The sequence below is a fragment of the Cricetulus griseus genome, chromosome 6 (genome assembly GCF_003668045.3).
Source record: "Cricetulus griseus strain 17A/GY chromosome 6, alternate assembly CriGri-PICRH-1.0, whole genome shotgun sequence".
NCBI lineage: Eukaryota > Metazoa > Chordata > Mammalia > Rodentia > Cricetidae > Cricetulus > Cricetulus griseus.
In genome coordinates this window covers 98264031-98288408 of record NC_048599.1, presented here as the reverse complement: position 1 = coordinate 98288408, position 24378 = coordinate 98264031, and the positions used below count along the sequence as shown (strand labels likewise).

The following is a 24378-nucleotide window of genomic DNA, read 5'->3' as shown; positions in this document are numbered from 1 at the left end:
AAGAAAAGAAACAACCTGACCCAGTCCTCCACCCACAGGCTCAGTCACCTAAGCAACCCTTCCTGGACCTCTTACTCATGAACTATTTTTTTTTTTTTTTTTTTTTTGGTTTTTCGAGACAGGGTTTCTCTGTGTAGCTTTGGAGCCTATCCTGGCACTTGCTCTGGAGACCAGGCTGGCCTCAAACTCACAGAGTTTGTGAGTTTGCCTCTGCCTGCCTCTGCCTCCCGTGTGCTGGGATTAAAGGCGTGCGCCACCAACGCCCGGCACTCATGAACTCTTTACCCTGCCAAACATCCTCTTTGTGGCTTCCTAATATCCTGCCTATACCAACACCTGGTGCACAAACAACCCTTCTGTCCCTCCCCTTATCCTAACTATATAAGCTAGCCTGAGAAAAGTAAAGTTTGCCACTTGATCAGAATCCTATCTTGTGGTCGTTCTTTCTGCGTCTCTTGTCCCCATTCCCTATCCCTGACTCTCTTGCCCCAGGTTGATGTCCTGCAGGTCGGGACAGTTATAGATGTGTGCTGTCATGCCTGGCTTTGTATGTGAGTGCTGGTGATTTGAACTCAGGCTTATGTGGCAGGTACTTTACCCACTAAGCCATCTCCCCAGCCTCATGATATTTTGATGTGTATTTTTATAGTTAATTTTCAATCCAAACAAGGTCATTTTAACTTTTTAATTCCCAAGACTTCTTTATTTTCCTTTCTAAAAGTTAGAATCTACCAGTGCATATTTTTTGGTGATATGATACAAGGTCTATTTGGAGAAATATTAGTTAAAATGCTATTTTAAAAATATGGAGTGACTTGTTTGTCAGACACTTGTACACAAAAACTTTAAGAATTGGCTTAATATCAGAAAAAGGAGGAGCACCTTACCTATTGGATCTTTTGCTACCACTGGTCTTGATGGTAAGCTAGGTTCTCCAATGCCAACTTCATTTTCTGCCTTGACACGGAACTGATACTCATGTCCTGGGAGGAGATTCTGCACTTTCATGCGTCTCTCAGGGATGGCACTCTTGTTAACAGGGACCCAGCGGACTGCATGTTTTTCTTTTCTCTCCAAATAGTATCCTGTGATGGACTTCCCACCATCATATTCAGGGGCATTCCAAACCACAGTCATCTCTTCTTTGCTTACTTTAGTGACTTCTGGAGGATCAGGGCGACCAGGTCTGTCATACTTGGTTTTTGCTATGACTGGCTTACTTTCTGTCGGAGGTCCTGTGCCTATTTTGTTTTCTGCACGGACTCTGAAAATATATTCATTCCCTTCTATGAGACGAGTCACTGTAGCATTGGGTGTCAAGACATTAGCAGAATAGGTAGACCATACCATTCTCTTGCTCTCACATTTTTCTAGAATATAATTTTGAATTTCACAGCCACCATCATCTTCTGGTGGATCCCAGTGGATAGTACACCTATCACTGGACACATCAGTGATTTTCAGGTTTCTTACAGGACCAGGCTTATCTAAAACATTGACAGTAGCATAGGCCACAAAACTGCCAGCTGGATTGGTTGCTGTGACTACATATTTACCACCATCACTTCGCTTTGCTTTGGTAAGAGAGAATTTTGATGACTCAGCACTGGTATCAATCTTGACTCTTGGTGATCTTGTAAGATCTGTAGCATCTTTGTCTTTGGTCCAGGAAACTTCTGGGAATGGTTTGCCTCTCACACCTGCCTCGAGTCTAATGGTGTCCCCTGCTTTGACAGTTAGAACCCCACTTAATTTTAGATCAAGTACTGGCTTCTGTAAGTCTTCCTTCACAACAACTTCCTCTGTCCTTACCCAATCACTTTCTCCGCCTTCATTCTTGGTTTGTACTCTGAACTCATAAATCTGGTTTTCAACACACTTGTCAACCATGTAATGAGTTTCCTTAATACTTCCTTTGTGTACTCTTTCCCAGTCAGTCGAACCCTTCAGCCTCCTCTCAACATGGTATGATAGATTTGGGCTGCCACCGTCATAATCAGGCCGTCGCCACTTCAGATAGACAAATGTCTTTCCTTTATCTGCAATATGAAGGTTTTCAGGCTCACCTGGCCTGTCAATGGGGTTGATGGCCAGAATTGGAGTTTTTGTTTCAATGGTTGGCCCAACACCTACTTTATTCTCTGCACAAACACGGAAATAGTATTCATTGTTGGCTAACAAGTTGGCTTTGATCAGTCTCTTGGTGACATCGGAGGCAACAATTGACCAGCCTTTCTGATTTGGTTTACGATATTCTACTATGAAATTTGTAATTTCTGAGCCACCATTATCTAGCGGGTTTTCCCATGAAATTGTGCAGTTTTCCTTGGTTACATTGCTAACCTTCAGATTCTGGCAAGGCCCCGGTCTGTCAAGGACGTTAACAATGGCTGAGCCTTGGGCATGTCCACTGCTGTTCTTAGCAGAGATGATATACTTGCCATGGTCAGCTCTGACAGCTTCTTTAATTTGTAACTCCACACGAGGTAGATCATGAATTAGGTCAACCCGCTTGTCTTTGACCAGTACTTTGCCCTCCTTAGACCAAGTTATGTCTGGCTCAGGTCTGCCTTTGACTCGAGCAAGAATTCGGATAGTTTGACCTACCCGAACGGTGATGATGTCACGGCATGTGACGTCAAGTTCTACTTCTGGAGGATGAAGGATGTCTTTTGCAATCACAGATTCTGCTAGTTCTCTTGGCTCTCCCTCACCCACGATATTAGCCGCCTTTATGCGGAATCTGTACTCATTTCCTTCAATCAGTCCAGGTACCCTGAAGGCACACTGCCTGATGAGTTCATCTTTATTAATCCTATCCCACTGTGCTGTGCCAGGTTTCTGACATTCTACTACATAGCCGAGAATGGGGCTGCCACCATCACTGAGGGGCTTTGTCCACACTAAGTCTGCAGATTCTTTGCTCTTGTCTTTTAGCTTAGGATTTATAGGTGGTCCTGGTGGTTTGATAGGCCGGCAAGCTTTTATTGGGTCAGAACTTGGGGATGGATTGCTTAGTCCAGCGAGATTTTCAGCAAAAACTCTAAACTCGTATGTATTTCCCTCATAGAGTCCAGTCACCCTGAACTTCAGGTCAGCGATAGGTGTTTTGTTGACCCTCACCCATTTGCCAGTTATTTCTCGGCGTTCTACATAATAGCCAGTTATTGGGCTGCCACCATCAGATTTTGGCAGGGTCCAAGACACTGTTGCAGCATTCTCAGTAATGTCAGTTACCACAGGTTTACCAGGAGGAGATGGAGGATTGAACTTGTGTTTCGCAACAGTAGGTATGGAGTCCAGGGGAGGACCGACACCCATCTTGTTCTCTGCTTTGACTCTGAAGATGTATTCACAGCCTTTTTGGAGATGTGGAACCTTCAGCTTCAGCTTACTGCTTCCTGCAGAGACAACACCCCATGTGCCTTTCCTTGTATCTTGTTTCTCAACAATGTAATTTATCACTGGGCTTCCTCCATCATCCTTAGGTGGTTGCCATGAAATAGTCATGTATTCAGGGGTGACATCCAGAATATTAATAGGACCTGTTGGTGGACCAGGAACATCAAGAACAGTAAGATGGACAGCTACTGTTTTGGTACCAGCAGCATTGGAAACTGTGAGCTGATATTCCCCAGTGTCCTTCCTTAAGCAGTTCTTAATGGTCAGCACTGATGAGAAGCTGTCAGTCTCAACTGTGTAGTGGTCATCCGTTTGAATCTCAATCCCATCAGTTGTCCACTTTGCAGTAGGAATAGGCACACCTCTTATGATGGCAGGGAATCTTACTGTGGTACCAGCCTTTACAACGAGCCCTTCAATTAATTTGACATCTAATTCCACAGATGGAGGCACTAGAAAGCAAGCAAGAGGTCATTAGTTTTGAATTTTCACAGTATGAATAATTTAAAGAAGAAATAAAATAATAATGCCATCCAAAATCACCTAGTTTCTCTTGGCACTCTATTGGGATAGTTGTATCAGGGAGACCAAGACCTATGATATTTTCAGCTTTTACTCGGAATCTATAGGTCTTTCCTTGTTGTAAGCCTGTAACAACACACTCTAAGTTTTTCACAGTCTTGAACTTGATCCAGTCTTGGGCACCTTCTTCTTGATATTCCACCAAATATCCAGTGATTGGAGAGCCACCATCACGATCTGGTTTATTCCAAACAAGAGAGACCTCAGTCTTGTCGACATCTACATGGTGTAGGTCCTTAGGTGGCCCTGGGGGATCTTTGAAAGAAAAGTTAGGATGAATAAGCAGTAATCCCAAATCTAGTCAGACAATAATTCTATATTCAGAGGGAGTAACTCACGGAGAGGATCCAGAGCCTTGATGGGCTTAGGTGTTTCAACAAAAGGACCACGTCCATATTGGTTCTCAGCAGCTACTCGGAAGAGGTACTGATTGCCTTCATTCAGATGTTTAGCCATATGGCTCTTCTTCTTTGATGTGGTTGAAAGAGGGGACCACTGCGCAGTGGCAACATCTTTCCTCTCAACCACATAGTTGGTTACAACAGACCCACCATCATCCAATGGTTCCTTCCATGTAAGGTAACAAGAATCTTTCCTAATTTCACTGACTTCCAGATCTCTAGGTGGCCCAGGTTTATCTGAAAAGTATTAAATAACAGATAAGAGACAAGAAAAAAATATGTATTTGAGTTTTTTTTTAAATGGCATGAATATTAAAATGCATACCTAAGACCAGTACTTTTACTGAGACAGTTTTTGAACCAGCTGGATTCTCCACAGTTAGGGAATAAATTCCACCATCTTCATGGGCAGCATTACGAATTTCAAGCTTGCTTCCAACCGGAGTAACATCAATTTGTGCTTTTGTTGGAGCCTCTCTGTCTCCTTTTTTCCAGGTTACTTTAGGGAATGGCACTCCTTTGATGATGGCACTAAGTCTTAGGGTATCACCAACCTTAATGTGTTGTTCTCTTGCCATGTTGGCATCAAGGATTAGCTCAGGAGGTTCTAAAATAAAGAAAATGCCTTCAGGTTGGATTCATTAGTGCATACTATAATAGAGCATGTACAACAGGTACCTATTTTTTCACAATTGCAGAACACAACATCTCACTCACCAAGTCGGTCTTTTACTAAAACTGGTTCGGGAACGTGGGCTGGGTCTGATTCCCCAGCCTCATTGACTGCCAGCACACGGAACTTATAGGTCTGACCATCCCTGAGACCAGTGACTTTATATTTAGTTTCAGGGCATGACTCAGGAGTGTGATTGGCTCGTCTCCATTCTTCATCTCCAACTTTCTGGTACTCCACAATGTATCCCAGTATCTTGCTCCCACCATCATGACGTGGTGGCTGCCAAGTTAGATCAACTGAATTACAAGTTGTGTCTATTGCTTCAGGATTAATAGGTGGGCTTGGTTTAGCTATACAATAAAAAAAATTAAAAGAAGTTAAAATACAGCTGAGAAAGGTTGGATAATATGAAAACTGAATGATCGTTTTAATACTGTACCAATTGGATCTCTAGCAAAGACTGGTTTGGATGGTGGACTTGGATCTCCAATACCAATTTCATTTTCTGCAGAAACCCGGAATTCATACTGGCATCCTTCTAGAAGATCAGGAACCCTAAACTTAGTGTATGGATGGATAGGTTCTTTGGTAACTCTAGCCCATCGTTTAGACATAGTTTCCCTCTTTTCCAGGATGTAGTTTGTGATAGGCTTTCCTCCATCATTTGGCTTGTTCCAGGTTACTAACGCAGAGTCTTTGGTGACCTCTGTGACAATTGGCTGCTCAGGTGCATCAGGAACTCCTGTAACAGATGTTAGCAAAATGTGTTAAAAGTTTAAACCTCCCTATTAACTCTGTCAAGCCTTGGGTCCTCCCCGCACCATATTACATACTGAAACGATCTTTGGCTTTCATTGAATCAGACACCAGAGGGTCACTTATTCCATACAGATTTTCAGCATGAATCCGGAAGATATAATCTTTTCCTTCAAGCAGTTTCGGGACTTTGCACGTTGTTTTAGCACTGGCAGATGTCACAGGCATCCAAATGTCTTTACCCAGTTCCTTCTTCTCAATAATATAATTGGTAATTTCACTTCCTCCATCATCTAGAGGTGGCTTCCAAGAAATAACCATGTATTCTTTGGTGACCTCATCAAAAATGACAGGTCCTACTGGTGGTCCAGGACGGTCTGTAGAAAAAAGAAAGAAAATTATTATAGCACAAAACATTATCATCACTTCTGCTTCTAAAAGGAAAAGGGGTCTATTATTCTTGATAAGATAAATAAAACTTACCAACAACATTGACTTGACAGAAACCTTTCCTGGAGCCTGTACTGTTCTCCACAACTACACAGTATTTTCCAGAGTCTGAGCGTTTGGACTTGGTCTTCTCCAGAGCAAGTGTTGTGGGAGTAGTCTTTATGTGAGTGCGGTCATCTTCTAGCACATCAGCTTCATCTTTGAACCAATCAACCTTTGGCTTTGGTTTGCCTGAGTAACGGCCAGTGAGGGCAAAAGCTTCACCAACTCGAACTGTAAGCTTATCTCTGAAGTCGAGGTCAAGTGTTGGGGGAGCTACAATGTAGAATTATAGACAGGAGTCATTTTTGCTATCCTATGATAAGGCCATAGATGTAGATGTTTTCAAAGTATAAACTGTAACAGACACATACCCAGCTCATCTTTGCAAGTGATTGGCTTGGTGCAAAATGACGGCTTGCCTTGTCCAACAATATTGACGGCACTGACACGGTACTCATAGGTATCCCCTTCTTTTAAGCCTTTGACAGTGTATTTTCTGCTAAGCAGATTGTCATTTGTCACCTTGTGGAACTTCTCAGTGCCAATGAGGCGGCTTTCTAGGACATAGTTAATAATTTCTGATCCACCGTCGTACTTGGGAGGATTCCAAGTCAAAGACACAGTATTTTTAGTGACTTCTTTGACTTCTAGGTCTTCAGGTCTCTCTGGTACAGCTGTAAATATTACAACAAGGAAAAGAGTGTCACAGTGAGAATACAGAAAAGCAGCATAAGTACCCTTTCCTGAGGATTGTTTTTAAAAAGCAAACCACTGGCTTCAATGAATCTTTAAACTGTTCTCACCGTAGAACTATTAGAGTGAGAAAAGATTCTAAGGAAACCAATGTTCTCAACTGACAGATGAGGAAATAGAGCTTCATTTGGGTTAAATACCAAAAGGTCTTAAGAGTCAGCAGTTTTAGAATTAGGAAAATGACTCAGTTTATACTTGTATCATTGAATGGAAAACTTACAAAAAGAAAAAAGAAACAAGACAACATAATAAATACAGGGAAGGAATTTGATGACTCATACATATCCCTGTCATTTCTTTCAGTCACAGAAACAATGATACAATGACATTAGATATTTAACAGCTGTCTTAATGCTTGGCAAGTGAATAACATGTAAGGCACACACACACATGCACACACATGTGCACACACATACACACTCAAGCACACACTCATGCACACCATAAGGTAGTATTAAATGGATAGCAAGTGGTTAACCATGAACTAGTTTTCACTTGTACTTACTTATTGGATCTCTAATGACAAGTGCATTTGGTGTCTCAACAAATGGGCCCATGCCAATACTATTTTCAGCTGCAATTCGGAAAAAGTAGGATTTTCCTTGAATAAGACCCTGTACGGTAGCATTTTGTCGAGTGACTGTGTATGTCACAGGGGTCCAAGCTTTGCGGTCAGCTTCCCGCTTCTGAATGACATAGTTGGTGATTGGAGAGCCTCCATCGTCTTCTGGAGAGAACCATGTAAGTTTGCAGGAGTCATTGGTTAGGTTGTCAGAGAGGAATGGTACTCCAACAGGTCCTGGAACATCTGGGGACAAGAGGAAAAGATTTTAAGCCATTTGTCTCCTATGTTCAATCAACATGTTACCTTTTTTTTTTTTTCAAAAAAAAAAGAAACAAAATTTGTGAGACAGGGAGGAGGAGATGAAAAACTAGAGTAGATAGTGTGGTGTTTTTTTTTTTTTTTTGTGCCTTTTAAAAATGGAAAACAGGGAGATTTTTTTTTTTTTCTGCATGACCAGTTAGTTGATGGGTGTAGAAAGCCCTGATTTTAGAAGTTGAGATTTTACTATGGAAACATACCAGTTATCCAATCAAAGTAGTATTTGTTGATGAGTAAAAGTGCTTAGAAAGTTGAAACCTAAGGGCTTGTGGGTTATTGATGTATGAAATACTTTTGACCATCTTTTATTACTTACAATAATAGGGGACTGACTACTATTATATTGATATGATATAGCTGTTTGGAGTGTGGCTCTACTGAATTATGAGTACTGAATGGGATAGTATCATTTTCTGAGCAAATAAAAGGGATTAAAGCAGACACAGAAGAAGCTGGCAGAGTTGAACTCTATCTTCAGTGACTAACAATGCAATACTGATAATCACATATACCGATTCTCTGGAAATACAGAATCCCCAATAAAGGTTTTCTCATTGTTACAATCATTAGTAAGGGTAGAGTCTCATGATATGAATGGTTATTGTGGTGAAACTTTAAACATTCATGAGCATTTTCAGGAAAGGTGCTTTCATAGAGACCACGTAATTACACAGGAGGTTCTTAAGGTGGCACGTCTTGTTAAAAACTGTAGCATATAAAATCTCATGTAGGGGAATGGAAATGTGGCTAAGTGGTTAAGAGCATTTGAAGCCCTTGTAGAGGACTTTGATTGGTCCCCAATGACTAACAACCATTTGGCATTCTAGTTCTAGGGTATCTGGCACCCTCTTCTGGCCTCCTCACATACTTCATACAAATGGCACACATATATATATGCAGGCAAAACACCATAAACACTAAAAAAATGAAAACAAAATAGACCTTCATGTGTAGCAGGAGTACAACAATGTGGAATACATATAGGATTAAAAAATGCAAAAAGGGACGTTTTGAAAATTCTAACATGGACAGTGATTATGAATTATTTTTCTTATTTTCCAAAACATTATAACAACATAGCATTGTTGCAGATGTAATTAAAATGCTGATTTTAAAAAAGTTGCATTTCTGGATATGATGGCACATGCCTTTAATTCTAGCACTCAGGATCCAGAGGCAGATGGATCTCTGTGAATTTGAGGCCAGCCTGGTCTACATAGTGAGTTCCAGGTCATCCAGAATTACATAATGAGAACCCTGTCTTGAAAAAAAGTAAAATAAAATGTTGCATAGACAAATAGAAATTATTTACCTAATACATCCACAATAATTGTCTTCTTTCTTTCTCCACCTTCATTTTTGGCAAGAAGAGAGTATACACCTTGATGGCTTCTCTGGCAGTTTTTGATGACCATGGAAGAACTAATGGCTGTGGTCTCAATGGTGGCTTCTTGAGGTAAGGCTCTTTCATTCATGCTCCAGGTGACAGTTGGAGGTGGCTTCCCAGATACATAGGCTATGATTCGGATCACCCCTCCAGCATGGACCACTATTCTGTCTCTGACACTGGCATCTAGCTGAAGGTCAGGTGACACTGGGAAACAATTGAAAATGGCAAATGTGACTTTCATCTTTCACTATATAGCATAAACATTGATAGACTAGCAGAAGTAGTAGTAATTACCAATTCTGTCCTTCATTTCAATAATATCTGTGACTTCTCCAGGTTCTCCAATGCCAGCAATGTTGACTGCTCTTACTCGGAATTTGTAGAATGCTCCTTCTTTTAATCCAGTCACAACGAGTTTTGTCCCTCTCACTTCTTTATCTTTACCCTGGGGGAAACAACAAACATTTTGTAATTGCAGTATAATATAATATGTATACTGTATCTAATAAATATGTATACTGTATCTAATACATAATATTTGTGCTTTAATAACTTTCTCAAGTATAACCACTACCTACCTACTCTTCTCAGGAGGTTTTAGGGATCAAATATTATAAACAATGGATGAATGACTTGCTACAAATTGTGTTTAGCAATCAGTGGTAAATGATAGTAAAAACTATACTGTTCATTTGTTTCATCTTTCCAGAATTCATAACCAAAAGATATGTGAATAACTTGTCAAGTCAATTTTTATTTTTAATTGTTCCATCTACTCACACTGTATCTACTCACACTGTAATAACTCATTATGTATAAACAACTGGCAATAAACATTTCCATCTCCTTAAATATTTACCATTTCTACCTGTTGGAAGATTTCAAACCCTTCCAGTTTTTTAAAAATAAAATCTATGCTAAATTATTAGTAACTACAGTCATCATACTGTGCTATTGAATGCTAGAACTTGTTCTTTCTAACTAACTGTTTTGGTACCCAATATAGGACCTTCTTCACACTTCCTACTCCTGACCTGATTAGTTTGACATAAACAGATATTTTTCTGATGTTTAGTCACAAACACAGACAGAAACAAATGTTCTTGAGAAAAACTAAAACTTATTCACAGCACGTGTCTTTAATGGATGTTTTAGCTACCTTTTCCCATTCTTCTTTTCCTTCTTCCTTAAATTCAACAATGTATCCAGTTATTTTGGATCCACCATCTTTTAATGGAGGTGACCATTCTAAGTCCACAGACGATTTTGTCCAGTCTGTCACTTTGGGGAATGGAGGACCAGGGGGAGCTGGAAAGAACCAGAGTACATCAGTGTTCTTGATTTCAATGGTATGTTTAGGAACCATTTTTTAAAAGAATGATTTAAAGGCTTACCAACTGGATCTCTAGCAGTCACTGGATCTGAGGGGAGACTTGCCGGACCCACACCAGCAGCATTGATGGCATACACCCGGAACTGATAGTCAGAACCTTCAATAAGACCAGTCACTTTATAAGAGACACCCAGAGTCATGGCTTTGATAGGATCTCGGTTAACTCTCTTCCATCTCTTTGAGGTGGTGTCTTTCATTTCTAACCAATACCCAGTCACAGGAGAGCCTCCATCATATTCTGGCTCTTCCCAGTTGACAGTCATGGAGTTACGAGTCACACTGCTCACTGTTGGCTTATCTGGAGCTCCGGGGACAGCTGTGAGAAAAATATGTTAATTGACAAGAAGTTATTAAAAACAACAACAAAACAGAAAAAGGATAACCTCATATGTGAAAATGTCCTACTCACAGAAGAGGTTTCGTGCTGTTTCTGGTTCACTGTCAAGTGGCTCTCCAATGCCGTATTTATTCTGGGCCATGATTCGGAATACGTATTCATGGCCTTCTAGCAATTTGGGAATTGTGTACATGCATTCTTTAGGCTCACTGGAGACACGCACCCATGTCTTCCTGTTAGCTTCTCTTTTCTCAATGACATAGTTTGTAATCTTAGACCCACCATCATCTTTAGGTGGAAGCCAAGATAGTGTCATTTGATCAGCTGAAATAGACTCAAACTTTATGGGTCCCACAGGGGGGCCAGGGCGACCTAAAAGATTTTTTAAAAAGAATATTTTATTAGTTGAATGATTTTAAAGCCAAATTTTATTAATGAATTAAAAAGAAACCCATGTAGTTTTAACCAAACAGTGCAATCATTACCAAGGACATTGAGTCTCATCTCCTTTGATGCTGTCCCCAGGTTGTTTACAGCTGTGATAGAATATAAGCCAGTGTCACTCCGGCGAGACTGAGGAATAACTAAAGTGCAGGTGTCATCTACCACCTGTTTGTTGACATGGGCATCATAGAGAACAGGTTCTTTGCTGTCAGGCTTCTTTGGAGGAGCTTTAAACCAGGTGAGAGTTGGGAACGGCACACCTTTAATTTTGGCCACGATGTTAACATCAGTTCCTTCTTCCACTTCCATGAATTCTTTTAGCTCAATTGATGGTGGGCCTAGATAATCAACAACAAGAACAAATGTTGACACAGGGAGCAAAAAGCACTAAAGACTAGAACGTGAAATTTAATGTGGTTATAAAGCCTATTTGGGTCAACTGAATTCAGACTTCATTGTCTAAACTGATAGAAAGAATGGGTCTCTATTTAATACTGTTATACTAGTTTGCGGGGCAATTACATCTAGCAATCCTTTATTGGATCTCCACACAGTCACCTATCTGCTATAGCCTCTCCCTCACCATGCTTCATCATACAAATGAAAATTCTGACAAAGGGCAGCGAGGAGTGAATATCACAGTAGCTTTTGCTTGGCACTCCACATTATGATGTTTTTAATAATTTGCAGAGTTATAAAGTCATTTCCATGCTTATTTAAAGGTTCCAATGTGAATTTTTATAAGAAATATAATTTTTGGTAGAAGCCAAACTGTTTTTTTCTTTTCTATAAATTTATTATGAGTATGCATAAAGGATTGGCACAATCACAAGACCAGATAAATATATAGTGATAGTGATGGTAACAATAATTAGAAGAGACTTATTTATATTTTATCTTCCCAAAACTCAAAACTAAAATGAGTTTCTCAAATAAAGGGAAAATTTTGATTGGAAAGATACATTGGTTTTAGTAGGTACTAAGCAAATTACTGGCTTTCTGGCCTTTTTAATTCCCTTAATTTCTAATAGATAAGACAGCTTGCCTTATAAAGGCAAGAAAATTAGGTATGTCTTGTCTATAGTAAAAGCAATATGGAAGGTCATTTGCTAATTCTACCCATAATAGGGTAATAAGTAATTGAATAATGTGGCCATGCCTACATGAAGCCCATAGAAACATACTTTATTATTAGCTACATAGGAAGGCAAACCCAGAGAAGGAAATTCGCTGTTAAGTACATACATGTCTGGTCTTTGACAATCACAGGACCAACAGTAGCTGAAGGCTTGCTGACTCCGGCCTCATTGACAGCTTTAACTCTGAATTCATATTCCCCACCCTCTATGAGGTCTTCAACAGTGAATTCCAATTCTTCCACATCACGTTTATTGCACTGTCTCCATGCTTCTTTCTTTTTGCCAGTTGGGTCCCATGCAAGGCACTCAACAATATAGTGGGTGACAGGAGAGCCCCCATCATTCTTTGGAGGTTTCCACGACAGATGTACCGTGTTCTTTGTTATAAGACCAATCTTGAGTTTAATAGGAGGGTCAGGAGGATCTGTAAAAATGTTTATAGGAATCGTTAAGCATGGTTGTTAATAATGTAGCTCATTCTTGAGACTGTATTTTAAACTTGCATTTTGAAACTTACAGATTGGATCTCTAGCAGTGGTCCTCTGAATGGTTTCTGCAGGTGGGCCAATCCCAAAACGGTTTTCTGCTCGCACACGGAAGAAGTATTGCTGCTCAGAGATGAGATCTGGCACTACAAATGTGGTGCTTCCACAGTTTGGATTGACTTTTGTCCAGGCTTTCCCATCTATAGTCTTCTTCTCAATGACGTAGCCTTTGATCCTATCTCCTCCATCATCATCTGGCATCTTCCATGAAAGTCGGCAGCTACCCCTTGTGATGTCACTAACCTTCAAGTCTTTGGGTGGGCCTGGTGCATCTGTTGGTTGCAAACCACAGTGTCAGCATCATTGTTTAGATGCTGAGAACAGTTTGCTCTGATTCTGTAGCAACTGAGAACACCTTTCTTACCCATGACTTTAACTCTGCAGTTGGCAGTTTTCTGTCCTGCTTTATTTTTGGCTGTGATGCTGTATTTGCCTGAGTGAGCTCGATTGCACTCTGGGATAATGATGACAGATGAGCTCTCGGCAGTCTCCAGCTGGACAAAGAAAATTGTAGTCATACATCAAATGATATCACAGAGTTACTAAGGTCAATCATCTTTCTAGTTAGTTAAGCTATCGCCTCTTACCTGTGCATCTTCAGGTATATCATGAATTCCATCCTATTAGAAAAGAAGACAATTAAGTTTTAAATACTGCTTCTGGTTATTCAATGGAAGACATAGGAAAATCCTAGAATGATTATTACCTTCATTGCCTTCTTTGCCTTTCCGTCAAATTCCCAAGATGATTTTGGTGTTGGTCGTCCCTTGATGACAGCAGGAATTCTGATCTGTGATCCAGCTTTACAAACCAGGCAGTCTTGTGCTCCGATGTCAATGAAAACCTCTGGAACCTCTGGAATACCACAGTAATCAGACAGTCATTAGCTTACATTTCTCAAAGAGGTAACTGCTATATTTCCAGTACATTAATTTCACAGTATAATCCAAAAACACATAAGCCAAATGAGAATGAGTACCTTGAATGTCAGTGGCAGGGATCTCTCCAGTTGTGTCACTTGGTTCGGACTCACCAGCTTCATTGACAGCTTTCACTCTGAAACGGTACTTCCTGAGTTCCTTCAGGTTAGGCACCACACATTCACAGGTAGTTAGAAGTTTATCAGGTTCATTGACTCTCTTCCAGTCACTGGTACCTTCCTCTTGCATTTCTACAATGTAGCCTTTGATTGGGCTGCCACCATCTTTGGCTGGAGGTTTCCATGCTAGTGAGATGCTTGACTTTGTTTTATCTTTAACCTCTGGGCGGGAAGGTGGCCCAGGTGGGTCTAATAAGGAACAAATAAACAAACATCATATTTTGAAGATATGGAATGCTATTTTTATGTATACCATAAGACTTTCACTATATAAGACATTTATTGTTGTCTGTTATGTTAAAATGGATTGCTGAAAGAGTTTAATAGTGCATTTTCTTTTAGTATTAATGCAGAAACAGAAAGCAAGCAATCTCTGGGGAAAGGATTACTCGCTATCTCTGGCTAGAGCTATCCTCTAAGAGTACACCACTGGTGAAAAGCTATTTGACTTTTGAGATCCCACTGAAGAGATTCAACAGTGTATTTTAACTGAAAAGTTTACTTTCTACAATATGAAAATTTTAAAAATATTTTCATCTCTAGCTGGGAAAACCTCTAGATACAAACTAATCTCAATGTTCTTTAGGGGCAGAACAGTGTTTCCACTCATCACATCATAAAACTTTCCCAACGGGGAAACTCTTCTATCAACAATGAAACTCTTCTATCCTGTTGCCTGTGGTTTCATCCCCCACCCCACCTTGTGTCTAGTACAGACCCTTGAACAGTCCATGCTCCAAACTAACTTTCTGAATGAATATGTGACTACCTTATTGTACATTTTTTCTCTATAGCATGAAGATATCTTAAATATTTGAATGAAAAGTAGAAAATGCACTGAATTATGAAAATTACTGTATTTCCATTTCTGAGCTGATCGGCTCATACATGATCCAACAAAAGGTTTTTCATTATTTGACCTCAGATATTCTGTCTGAGAATTTGATGTCTCAATAAATACTTAACATTTTACTTTTTTATTGCATTCTTACTTGAGGGTCTGACTGTTAATGATTTCCATAGTAACTAATGAGAGTTTTGAACCCTTACTTTATTGGTCATTTCTTTATCATGTAGTTAAAAAAAAAAAACACGAGCTTTAACTATGTTATCTAGGTATGTATATATAGTTACTTCACTGTGACTAGTTGTAATAAATGGGTGAGAAATTTAAGAGTAACCTACATAGTAACTTTACCCATTAGAAAAGAGTCCTAGAAATAAAGCATACTTACATATGGGATCCCCTGCAACAGCTGGGTCTGATGGTTCACTGGGAGGGCCGATTCCTGCAGCATTTATTGCCATGGCTCTAAATTGATATTTCACCCCTTCAATCAAACGTGGAACATTGAATTCCACACCCTTCAGTCCCACTTTGGTTATTGGTGCTCTGCTAACTCGTGACCAGTAGGCACCACCTTCCTCTCTCTTCTCTAGCCAGTAGCCAGTAATTGGAGAACCTCCGTTGTCCAAAGGAGGAGTCCAGCTCACAAGCATAGACCCCTTGGTGCGTTCTAAGACTTTCGGTTTTCCAGGAGGTCCAGGGAGGCGATAAGGGTCTTGAATGACGACTTTGTCTGATTTGCACTCATCACTGATTCCATATTTATTCACTGCCCTCACTCGGAACTCATACTGACCATTGGGGATAAGCTTCCAGATCTAGAAATATAGGTGAATAAAGAAATCAGAACAAATCTGCTTGGACTGAAGTTTTTGCTTTTTTTAAAACTCAATTCGTTTGGGGATGGATCACCATAAGAAGGAAACTCATGGACTTAAATCACAGGAAAGACTGAAGAAAAGAGAAACCCTTTAAAATAAAGATACAGATCTTTGTAGTTTCTAGTGGATTTCGAGTAAGAGAGCAGCAAGTAATATTTGCTAAGTGGCCTTATATGCATAATGGTAAGCGCCAAAGTAATAAATAGCTGATGCTTATATGGGATTTTTAGTTTAATCATTAAATTATAAAGTTATATTAAAGGTGGTATCAAATCAGAATTCTGTCCTATTAATGTACATAAATTTGGAAGCATTTACCCCATATCTTCTCTCAACAGCAGTATTAGTGACTTCTTCCCATTCAGACTTCTTCCTGCTGGCATCACGTTTGTCAATGATGTAATGGGTAATTTCACTGCCACCATTGTCTAGAGGGGCATCCCATGTCAGATAGCAAGACTCAGCTTTAATGTCAGTAACAGCGAGGTTTCTGGGTGGAGATGGACGATCTGGAAAGGAACCACAGCAGGGACTGAGAAGCCATTCTTAAGTAGGGGGTGGCTTTCTTTCCCACACAGGAGGCAAGTCTCTTACCATACACTTCCACATGAACGTTGCGGAATACGGAGCCAAGACGATTGGAAGCAGTAATTGTGTAAGTGCCCTTGTCCTCTCGGACCGCTTTGGGGATGCTCAGCTCAGTCTTGGCCTCACTTCGGGATACTTCTTCTTTGGTTATTTTAAGTGCATCAGTGGGTTTCTCGATCACTGTTTCATTCTTGGACCACTCAATCTTAGGCATGGGAAGTCCTGTCACATCTGCAGGGATGTTAACCGGCTCTCCTGCCTTCACTTTGATAGTGTCTCCTCGAACAGCCAGGCGCAACTTAATAGTTGGAGGGACTGCAGAGAGAAGTAAAGAGGGAAAAAAGTATTAAGAATGTTCTTCCACGTCACCAGCAGATTAATGATATTAGATATGGAATCCATACCTTCATCATCCTGTATGACTACGTTAAGAGGTAGGGATGGTTCACTTTCACCAATGTCATTGACGGCTTTGACTCGGAACTCATACATTTGGTGCTCATCAAGATTGTCAACCAGAAATGATGTGGTTGGGCAGAGTCTCTTGTTAACTCGTTCGAAGTCAGGTTTGTCATGACGGCGTTTTTCAATGATGTATCCTTGGATGGGACTGCCACCATCACTGCGGGGCTCTTTCCAGTCAAGTGTAATAGTGGATTTTGTCCTTTCTGTGTATGTGAGCCTTTCAGGAGATGTTGGAGGGCCTTAAAGCAGAAGCCATTGAAAATGTTGAGTATGAAACAATTTGCATAAGAAATAATATTGCACTTCTATTTGTGTGAAAAATAGATCAAATGGCATTTTGAAAATCCTTTTCAAAACACGACAGTAACAACAATGACAGCCATTTTCACTAATAGCATTTTATTCATAGTGAATGTCTCATCAAAATCACTAATTAAAAATAAGTCAAAGGTATGTGTACATGTCTTTTGTATTTAGTATTTTAGATTGCTTGCCTGTGACACTGACAAAACTTCTAATCCTACCAAGCTAGGAAAACAGGTGTGTGAAGTTCTGCTCTGAATGCCGCTAGAGAGCGATATGGTTTTTCTTTTGTGACCAGACAGTAGACATGGTTACTGAAGAGTCAGATTGCCTCAGTGGAAAGATCATTTATGAAATATCTCAATGGTTTTGTGTCCTTAAGAATAGGCTCTGATGGGTGTGACTAGATCTGTCCCATTCTAGCTGATTTGCAGATGGAATCCCAGCTCTATTCTGAGGCCTCTGGTACAACCTGAAATTAATGTACTTTATGGGGCAATTGAAACTGTGGTGTATGATGTAATTCTTATCTTTTTCCAGGTGTGGTGGTGGAAGGAAAACTATTTCTTGAGGAGTGGATTTTCCTCCAGGATCTCATTTTAAGAGGGACATTAATACATATTACTTAGTGTGAATACTTTTAGTGTTTCATTTTAGCTTCTGGGAGACCTCCTCTGGTTGGTTTTCTATTCTTTGAGGGTTCTTTCTGATTGGGGGGTCTCCATACCCTTCCGGTATGAATACTTCTTAGCAGTGTAGTAGAACTAAATTACTTATCCCATGACAATTATCTGCCCCACAATTCTTTTAGGAAAGTTGTGAATTCTATATAATTGCTAGATTGTTTTATTCATTCATTTATTTTTTTATTTTTTTGTTTTTGAGACAGGGTTTCTCTGTGTAGCCTTGGCCGTCCTGGAACTCTCTCGGTAGACCAGATTGGCCTTGAACTCATAGAGATCTGCCTGCCTCTATCTCTCTAGTGCTGGTATTAAGGATGTGTGCTACCAACCAACACCCAGCCAGATTGCTACATTTAAAAATGCTCTATTATATTGGTAATATTGAATGATTCTAAATTATTAGAACTACTTGTAGATTATTAGCAAGAATTTGTAGATCCAAAATTTTTGGCACAGAAAATGCGGCATAATTTATATACATAAGCAAAAATACATGGAAATTTAACAAATATGGTATCTTTAAATTAGCTAATAGATACTTGACTTTCTTTTACTACCCCCTAGCTAGTCTAAAATCTTGAGAATGTTGGGTGATTGAAGCTGTAAATCTCAGCAAGTGCTTGACCTACCTATATGCAGAACAGTGTTATTTATTTGGTAAATACAGTAAAAATATTTTCTTACCTAGTGGATCAACTGCAAGAATTGGTCCTATTTCAACAGGAGGCCCACAGCCAAACTTGTTCTTGGCAATGACACGGAACTTGTATTCTTGTCCCTCTATAAGACCTGTGATGTCACACTTGGATCTCTCAGTCTCAATGGGTTGTCTCCAAGTGTGCATCTTGGCATCTTTTCTTTCAATTATAAACCCTGTGATTTCACTTCCTCCATCATCTGCTGGATCAGACCAATTAAGCAGACACATCTTTCTGTTTGTGACAACAGGTTTTAGGTCAAGCACCGGGCCAGGGACATCTGGAAAATGAAACAGTAACAAACAAAAAAATCAATGTAGTAAGATCACATGACATGGGAGAATCCTATGAAAATCCTTGAAAGGTTCCTTACCAAACACTTCAACCCGGACCGCTGCAAACTTGGAACCACAGCTGTTTGTTGCTGTGATCACGTATCTGCCATGGTCTTTTCTCAATGCATTCTTGATAATTAGTTCAGATTTGGTTCCAACATTCTCTATTACAACACGTTCTTTATCCAGCTCTCCTTCTTCTATGGTCCATTCTTTTGTGGGCACTGGACGGCCAGTCACCACTGCTGGGATTCTAAGAGTCTTCCCAGCCATGATTTGTATTCCACCCTTGACAGAAACATCCAGTTCCACAGTTGGAGGCTCTGATGAAGAACAGCAGTATATGTTAGTGCAAGGAGGAAGAAAATATAGCCTCTTGCTGGAAAACATCCCATTTTCCCCAGAAAACATTTAAGTACCTTGTGGTTCAGCCACAGTAACAGGCCCTGTTTCTCCAGGTGGTCCTTCGCCTGCTGCATTGACAGCACTCACTCGAAGTTTGTAGTCAGCACCCTCTCGGATTTCTTTGACAGTGAACTGACGGACTTTGATCATCTTCTCCATGCAGCGTGACCACTCATTTGTGCCAACCAACTGCTTATCAACAAAGTAGCCAATAATCTCCCCACCACCATTGAAAGCTGGGGGTTCCCACTCCAGCTCGATGGTTGTAGAGCTTGTATCAGCAACTCTTGGGATAGGTGGCCCAGGTGGAGCTAGGAGGAATGCAGAAAACACAGGTCAAATTCACTGATGGCTTCCAAGTGTAGGCTAGACTACTCTTTCATACTTAAGGAGTCACTTACAGATTGGATCACGAGCTGTTTTAGGATCCGAAGGTGGGCTGAACTTTCCAGGTCCAGCGGCATTTTCAGCACAGACACGGAAGACATAGGTGAGACCTTCTAATAAGCCATCTACCTTGGTTTTCAAAGAACTCAGAAGGGTTTTGTTGACACGAGACCAGTGTGTACTATTGACCTCACGTTTCTCAAGCCAGTAACCTAAGATGGGGCTGCCATTATCTTTTGGTTCATTCCATTTTACTAGCATACTGTTGCTGGTGACATCTTCCACAATGGGCTTATCTGGTGCATCAGGTGGTTCTGATAAAAAAAATTTAATTTTATAATATTATATAAAATTAATTTTACAAAACCATGATAATGTAAAGATTGAAGTATATGGTGAAAGGCCAACTTGTAACACTAAAAGAACCTTACCAAATGGATCTTTGGCTAAAAGTGGCTTTGAAACACATGGTGGTCCAGGTCCTAACCTATTTTCAGCTCTTACACGGAAGAGGTACTCTTTTCCTTCAATCAGTTTTGTTACTGAATATTTGCAGTGTCTGAGTGTTGAAGAGATAACAATCCATTCTGAGTCAGGTTTGGTCTTGTCTTTCTTTTCCAAGGTATAGTTAATGATTTCACTGCCACCATCATCAAGGGGTGGTTCCCATTTACAGAGGACAGAGTTCTTTCTAATATCCTCAAATACAAAGTTGATTGGAGGTCCTGGTGTATCTAATATTTCAAAGGAGTCAAAGGAGATTAGTGATTAAAATTTTGTATAGAACTGGCTGCTATGGAAAATATAAATGTTACTATGGTCTTTTGGTACAACTAGTTTTTCCATATCCTTCTATGTTTATGTTACATTGGCTAACAAATAACAAGGTCAGTTGATTTTTTTCAATAGTGTCTGCTTAGGTGATAAAATGTAACTGAGAATTATTTTCTGAAGCTGTTTCTTTTAATGGGTTCCCAAACTGCTTATTTCTCTGTCTTGCTAAAACTCTTATGTAGATTTTCTTTCTCCATGGGAAAGTGTAGTTTTAACTACTTACCTAGCACAATGACAGTGCAAGGAGCTTTGGCGACACCATGATCGTTCTCAACTTTGATCATGTACTGGCCATGATCGGGTCGCAGGGAGTCACGGACACGCAGCTGAGATTCCCCTTGTTTGCTGTTGTTGATACTCAGACGCTCCGTCAGAGGCAGGTAAAATGGTTCTTCTTCTTCAGCCTCACCCTTCTTCCTCCTAACTGGGGGTGCTGCTCGTTTCTTAATTTCCTCTGGTACAATGACATTTTCATCCTTTATCCATGTGATTGTTGGGTAAGGTGAGCCAGAAATAGTTGCATCAAGTGCTATTTCATCACCCCGTTTTACTTCCAGGCTTGTTTTGAGGATGACTTTTGGGGCATCTGTAATGATTAAAAGCCAGCATTGTTTTTAATTCTAGATAAAACATGAACCCTATTTATTTTACAATGAGAAACTAAGACCCCCAATAAATAAAACATACCAATAGGATCCACAGCTTTGGTTGGGGGAGTGGCCCGAGAAGGTTCACCAATGCCAGCGGCATTCTCGGCTCGCACACGGAATTGGTACTCTTTCCCCTCCTCAAGTCCTTTTGCTGTATAAGTCAGGACAGGTACCAGATGTTCATTGCATCTCTTCCATCTGTCTTCGCCCTTAGCAATCTTTTCTATGATATAACCCATTATCTTGCTTCCTCCATCATACAAGGGTGGCTTCCATGTGATCGTCATTGCCTTAGCTGTAGGATTATGAACCTCAACATCTACAGGTGGATCAGGTGGTTCTGGTGAACAAAGAAAAATACCTATTACTATTGGTGAAACCAATTAATGCAAACATAATAATTCTTGCATATTCTATCCTACCCATCATATGACTATATTCTAACTTACGCTTTGGATCTTGAGCAATGATGGGATTCTTGAGTTCAATATATTCGCCTCCACCAATCTTGTTGACTGCTTTGACCCGGAAGAAGTATTCACCATTTGGTATGAGATCCTTTACGGTCCAAGACAGTTTGTTCTCACCAGACATAACTGGTATGTATGTCCTCCTCCCAGCCTCTCTACGTTCCAGGACATAATGAAGAATTGGGCTTCCACCATCATATTCTGGAGGCTCCCATGTTAACTTGCAAGAACTCTTGGTTATGTCACTTGCTTTAATATCTTTGCATGGACCAGGTAGACCTGTTACACATAAAATTGATAATTACTATCATAAGCTTGAAAAGTTAGCTTTTGAATAGTGAAATTTACCTAATTTGGCATATATACATTTTGGGTGAGGTAATCTTGTGTTACCATCCCTTGGAACACAAGACATTTAGCATATTTATTTACAATCTATTTTAATCAGAAGCATCAACCCGTGAGTCTTTGTGTTAATCAAAATTGCCTCACTAATTTCTAACTACTACCAGGGATGGTAGTTAAGGACAGAAAAGTTTTATTATTTGTGAAGAAGACTGTAGAAAACTGAAATTTATATAATTCAGAAAAAATATTGCTCTCTGAAATATTCCTTAGGTGTGTAAGACATTTTACTTAAATTAGTATTTCATATGCAAATAATTAAACAATCATAGTTTAATTATCAATTTCATCTATAAAATTACTTTTCAAATGAAAGTAACCCGAGGGAGTGTTCAGTTTATAAATGCCAGTTCTTGAAGCTATTTGTACAGAACATCACAAAGCTAGCTATTATAATTTCTGGAACATATGAAGAATGCCTGGTGTTTCATTACAGAACTGTTACCTATGACTTTGACATTGATTGAAGCAGTCGCTGAGCCAAGCTTATTCTCCAGGGTGATGGTATAAACTCCAGCATCTGCATGGACACTCTTAGGAACCTCAAGGTGTGCAGAGATGTGGTCATTCTTCATTGTTAATCTGTCACTTGCTTTAACTTCTTTGCCATCTTTATGCCAGCTCACAGTTGGAACTGGGACAGCTCTGAAGGGCACAGGGATGCTTAACTTTTCACCTTCGATAACAACAATATCATGAGTTTCTAGGTCAATTGTTGGTTTGCCTACAAAACACCAAGGGATAGGAGAAAATATGTTAAAATGCAATGGTCAGGAAGAAAACATATCTTAATAACTATGAAAGATATAGAATTCTTACAGTCTGGGTCTTTGGCAACCACGTTTTCAGAGATTTCAGATGGCTCACTGACTCCAACAGCATTGACAGCTCTCACTCTCAGAACATATTCTTTGTCAGGAACAATTCCCTCTTCAACTTTGAACTTCAAATCTTTTATTGGGCGAGAATTAACTCGCATCCATTTCTCAGTGCCTACTGGACACATTTCAACATGGTAGCCTATGATAGGACTGCCACCATTTTTCTCTGGAGGTTTCCAAGCAATGGCAATGTGTTTTCTCCCAGCATCAGTCACATGCAGATCAAGAGGAGGTGAGGGAGGACCTGGCAAGACAACACCAAAGCATTTACACCACAGTCTCACCATTAGGCCCTGGATAATCTCCTTTGAATGATCAGTACAACTTACTTGTCGGATCTTCAATTGATAGGATTTCTGTGGGCTCACTTGGGTGACCAACTCCTGCTTCATTTTCTGCCCGAACTTGAAACTGAACTTCTGTCCCTTCGATGACATCAGTTACCCTGAAGTTACAATCGGGGCCTGAGGTCTTTCCAGCTTTTACCCAACGGGTGCCTAATTTTTCTTTCTTCTCAATGATGTATCTGTTGAGAGAATCAAACATTCCATTTAGCATTGTGAAAAACAGAAGTTAGTAATGTACATCCATGTTTGACTTTTTTTTTAAGTGAATAAAATTGACATTGTACCTCTGTATTGGTCTTCCACCATCATTTTTAGGTGGCTCCCACTTTAGGTCAACGTGTCGTTTTGTCACATCAACCACTGTCAGGGCATAGGGTGGTCCAGGGGTAGCTGAAGGCAAAATAATCAATGATTAGAAAAACATGAGGGAAAATTTATGAATTGCTACAAATGCTGTTGCAAAGACTTAAGTTGTGGAACATACTGAAGGTGTCTTTGGCCAGGACAGAATCTCCGATTTCAGTGTAGTCACTTTGTCCTATGGCATTTTCTGCAGCAACTCGGAACACATACAAAGAGCCCTCTGTCAGTGGGGTTACTGTGCACTTGGTCTCCTTGACAGTGGTGTCCACTGTTTGCCAGCCTTTTCGTCTCACATCTCTCTTTTCCACAATGTAGTTGGTGATGGGTGACCCTCCATCTTTCTCAGGAACTGTCCATTTTAGGTCAGCTGTATTTTTTGTGATATTAATCACTTCAAGCCAACGAGGTGGTGATGGAGGATCTGAGGTAAAGAGGAAAACACATTCCATTTTAGCCTTTACCAAATGTTCTCATAGTTACAATGAAAGAATAAGGGAAGAATAGTAGTGAGGTTTAAATTTTCCCTTATATTTTAATTTTTAGA

General features: G+C 40.0%; 1 protein-coding gene across 1 annotated transcript in view; it reads right to left on the bottom strand.

The window, feature by feature from the left end:
• Nucleotides 1-24378, bottom strand: part of Ttn (titin) — a 270592-nt gene that overhangs the window by 61620 nt on the left and 184594 nt on the right. Inside the window, exons 93-131 of the mRNA XM_035446340.1 lie at nt 23956-24255; nt 23756-23861; nt 23454-23650; nt 23063-23368; nt 22689-22967; nt 21818-22117; nt 21406-21708; nt 20942-21304; nt 20316-20618; nt 19899-20198; nt 19512-19808; nt 19131-19415; nt 18744-19037; nt 17013-17312; nt 16615-16923; nt 16339-16529; nt 15528-15957; nt 14173-14481; nt 13900-14048; nt 13781-13813; nt 13558-13687; nt 13166-13465; nt 12755-13072; nt 11551-11847; nt 11138-11437; nt 10730-11044; nt 10495-10643; nt 9630-9780; nt 9258-9539; nt 7568-7870; nt 6681-6983; nt 6301-6582; nt 5895-6194; nt 5501-5803; nt 5103-5411; nt 4711-4992; nt 4323-4622; nt 3946-4239; nt 888-3854 (exon numbers count right to left, since the gene is read on the bottom strand). Of these exons, the coding sequence (XP_035302231.1) occupies nt 888-3854; nt 3946-4239; nt 4323-4622; nt 4711-4992; nt 5103-5411; nt 5501-5803; nt 5895-6194; nt 6301-6582; nt 6681-6983; nt 7568-7870; nt 9258-9539; nt 9630-9780; nt 10495-10643; nt 10730-11044; nt 11138-11437; nt 11551-11847; nt 12755-13072; nt 13166-13465; nt 13558-13687; nt 13781-13813; nt 13900-14048; nt 14173-14481; nt 15528-15957; nt 16339-16529; nt 16615-16923; nt 17013-17312; nt 18744-19037; nt 19131-19415; nt 19512-19808; nt 19899-20198; nt 20316-20618; nt 20942-21304; nt 21406-21708; nt 21818-22117; nt 22689-22967; nt 23063-23368; nt 23454-23650; nt 23756-23861; nt 23956-24255 (13239 nt within the window). The remainder of the gene's footprint in view (nt 1-887; nt 3855-3945; nt 4240-4322; nt 4623-4710; nt 4993-5102; nt 5412-5500; nt 5804-5894; nt 6195-6300; nt 6583-6680; nt 6984-7567; nt 7871-9257; nt 9540-9629; nt 9781-10494; nt 10644-10729; nt 11045-11137; nt 11438-11550; nt 11848-12754; nt 13073-13165; nt 13466-13557; nt 13688-13780; nt 13814-13899; nt 14049-14172; nt 14482-15527; nt 15958-16338; nt 16530-16614; nt 16924-17012; nt 17313-18743; nt 19038-19130; nt 19416-19511; nt 19809-19898; nt 20199-20315; nt 20619-20941; nt 21305-21405; nt 21709-21817; nt 22118-22688; nt 22968-23062; nt 23369-23453; nt 23651-23755; nt 23862-23955; nt 24256-24378) is intronic.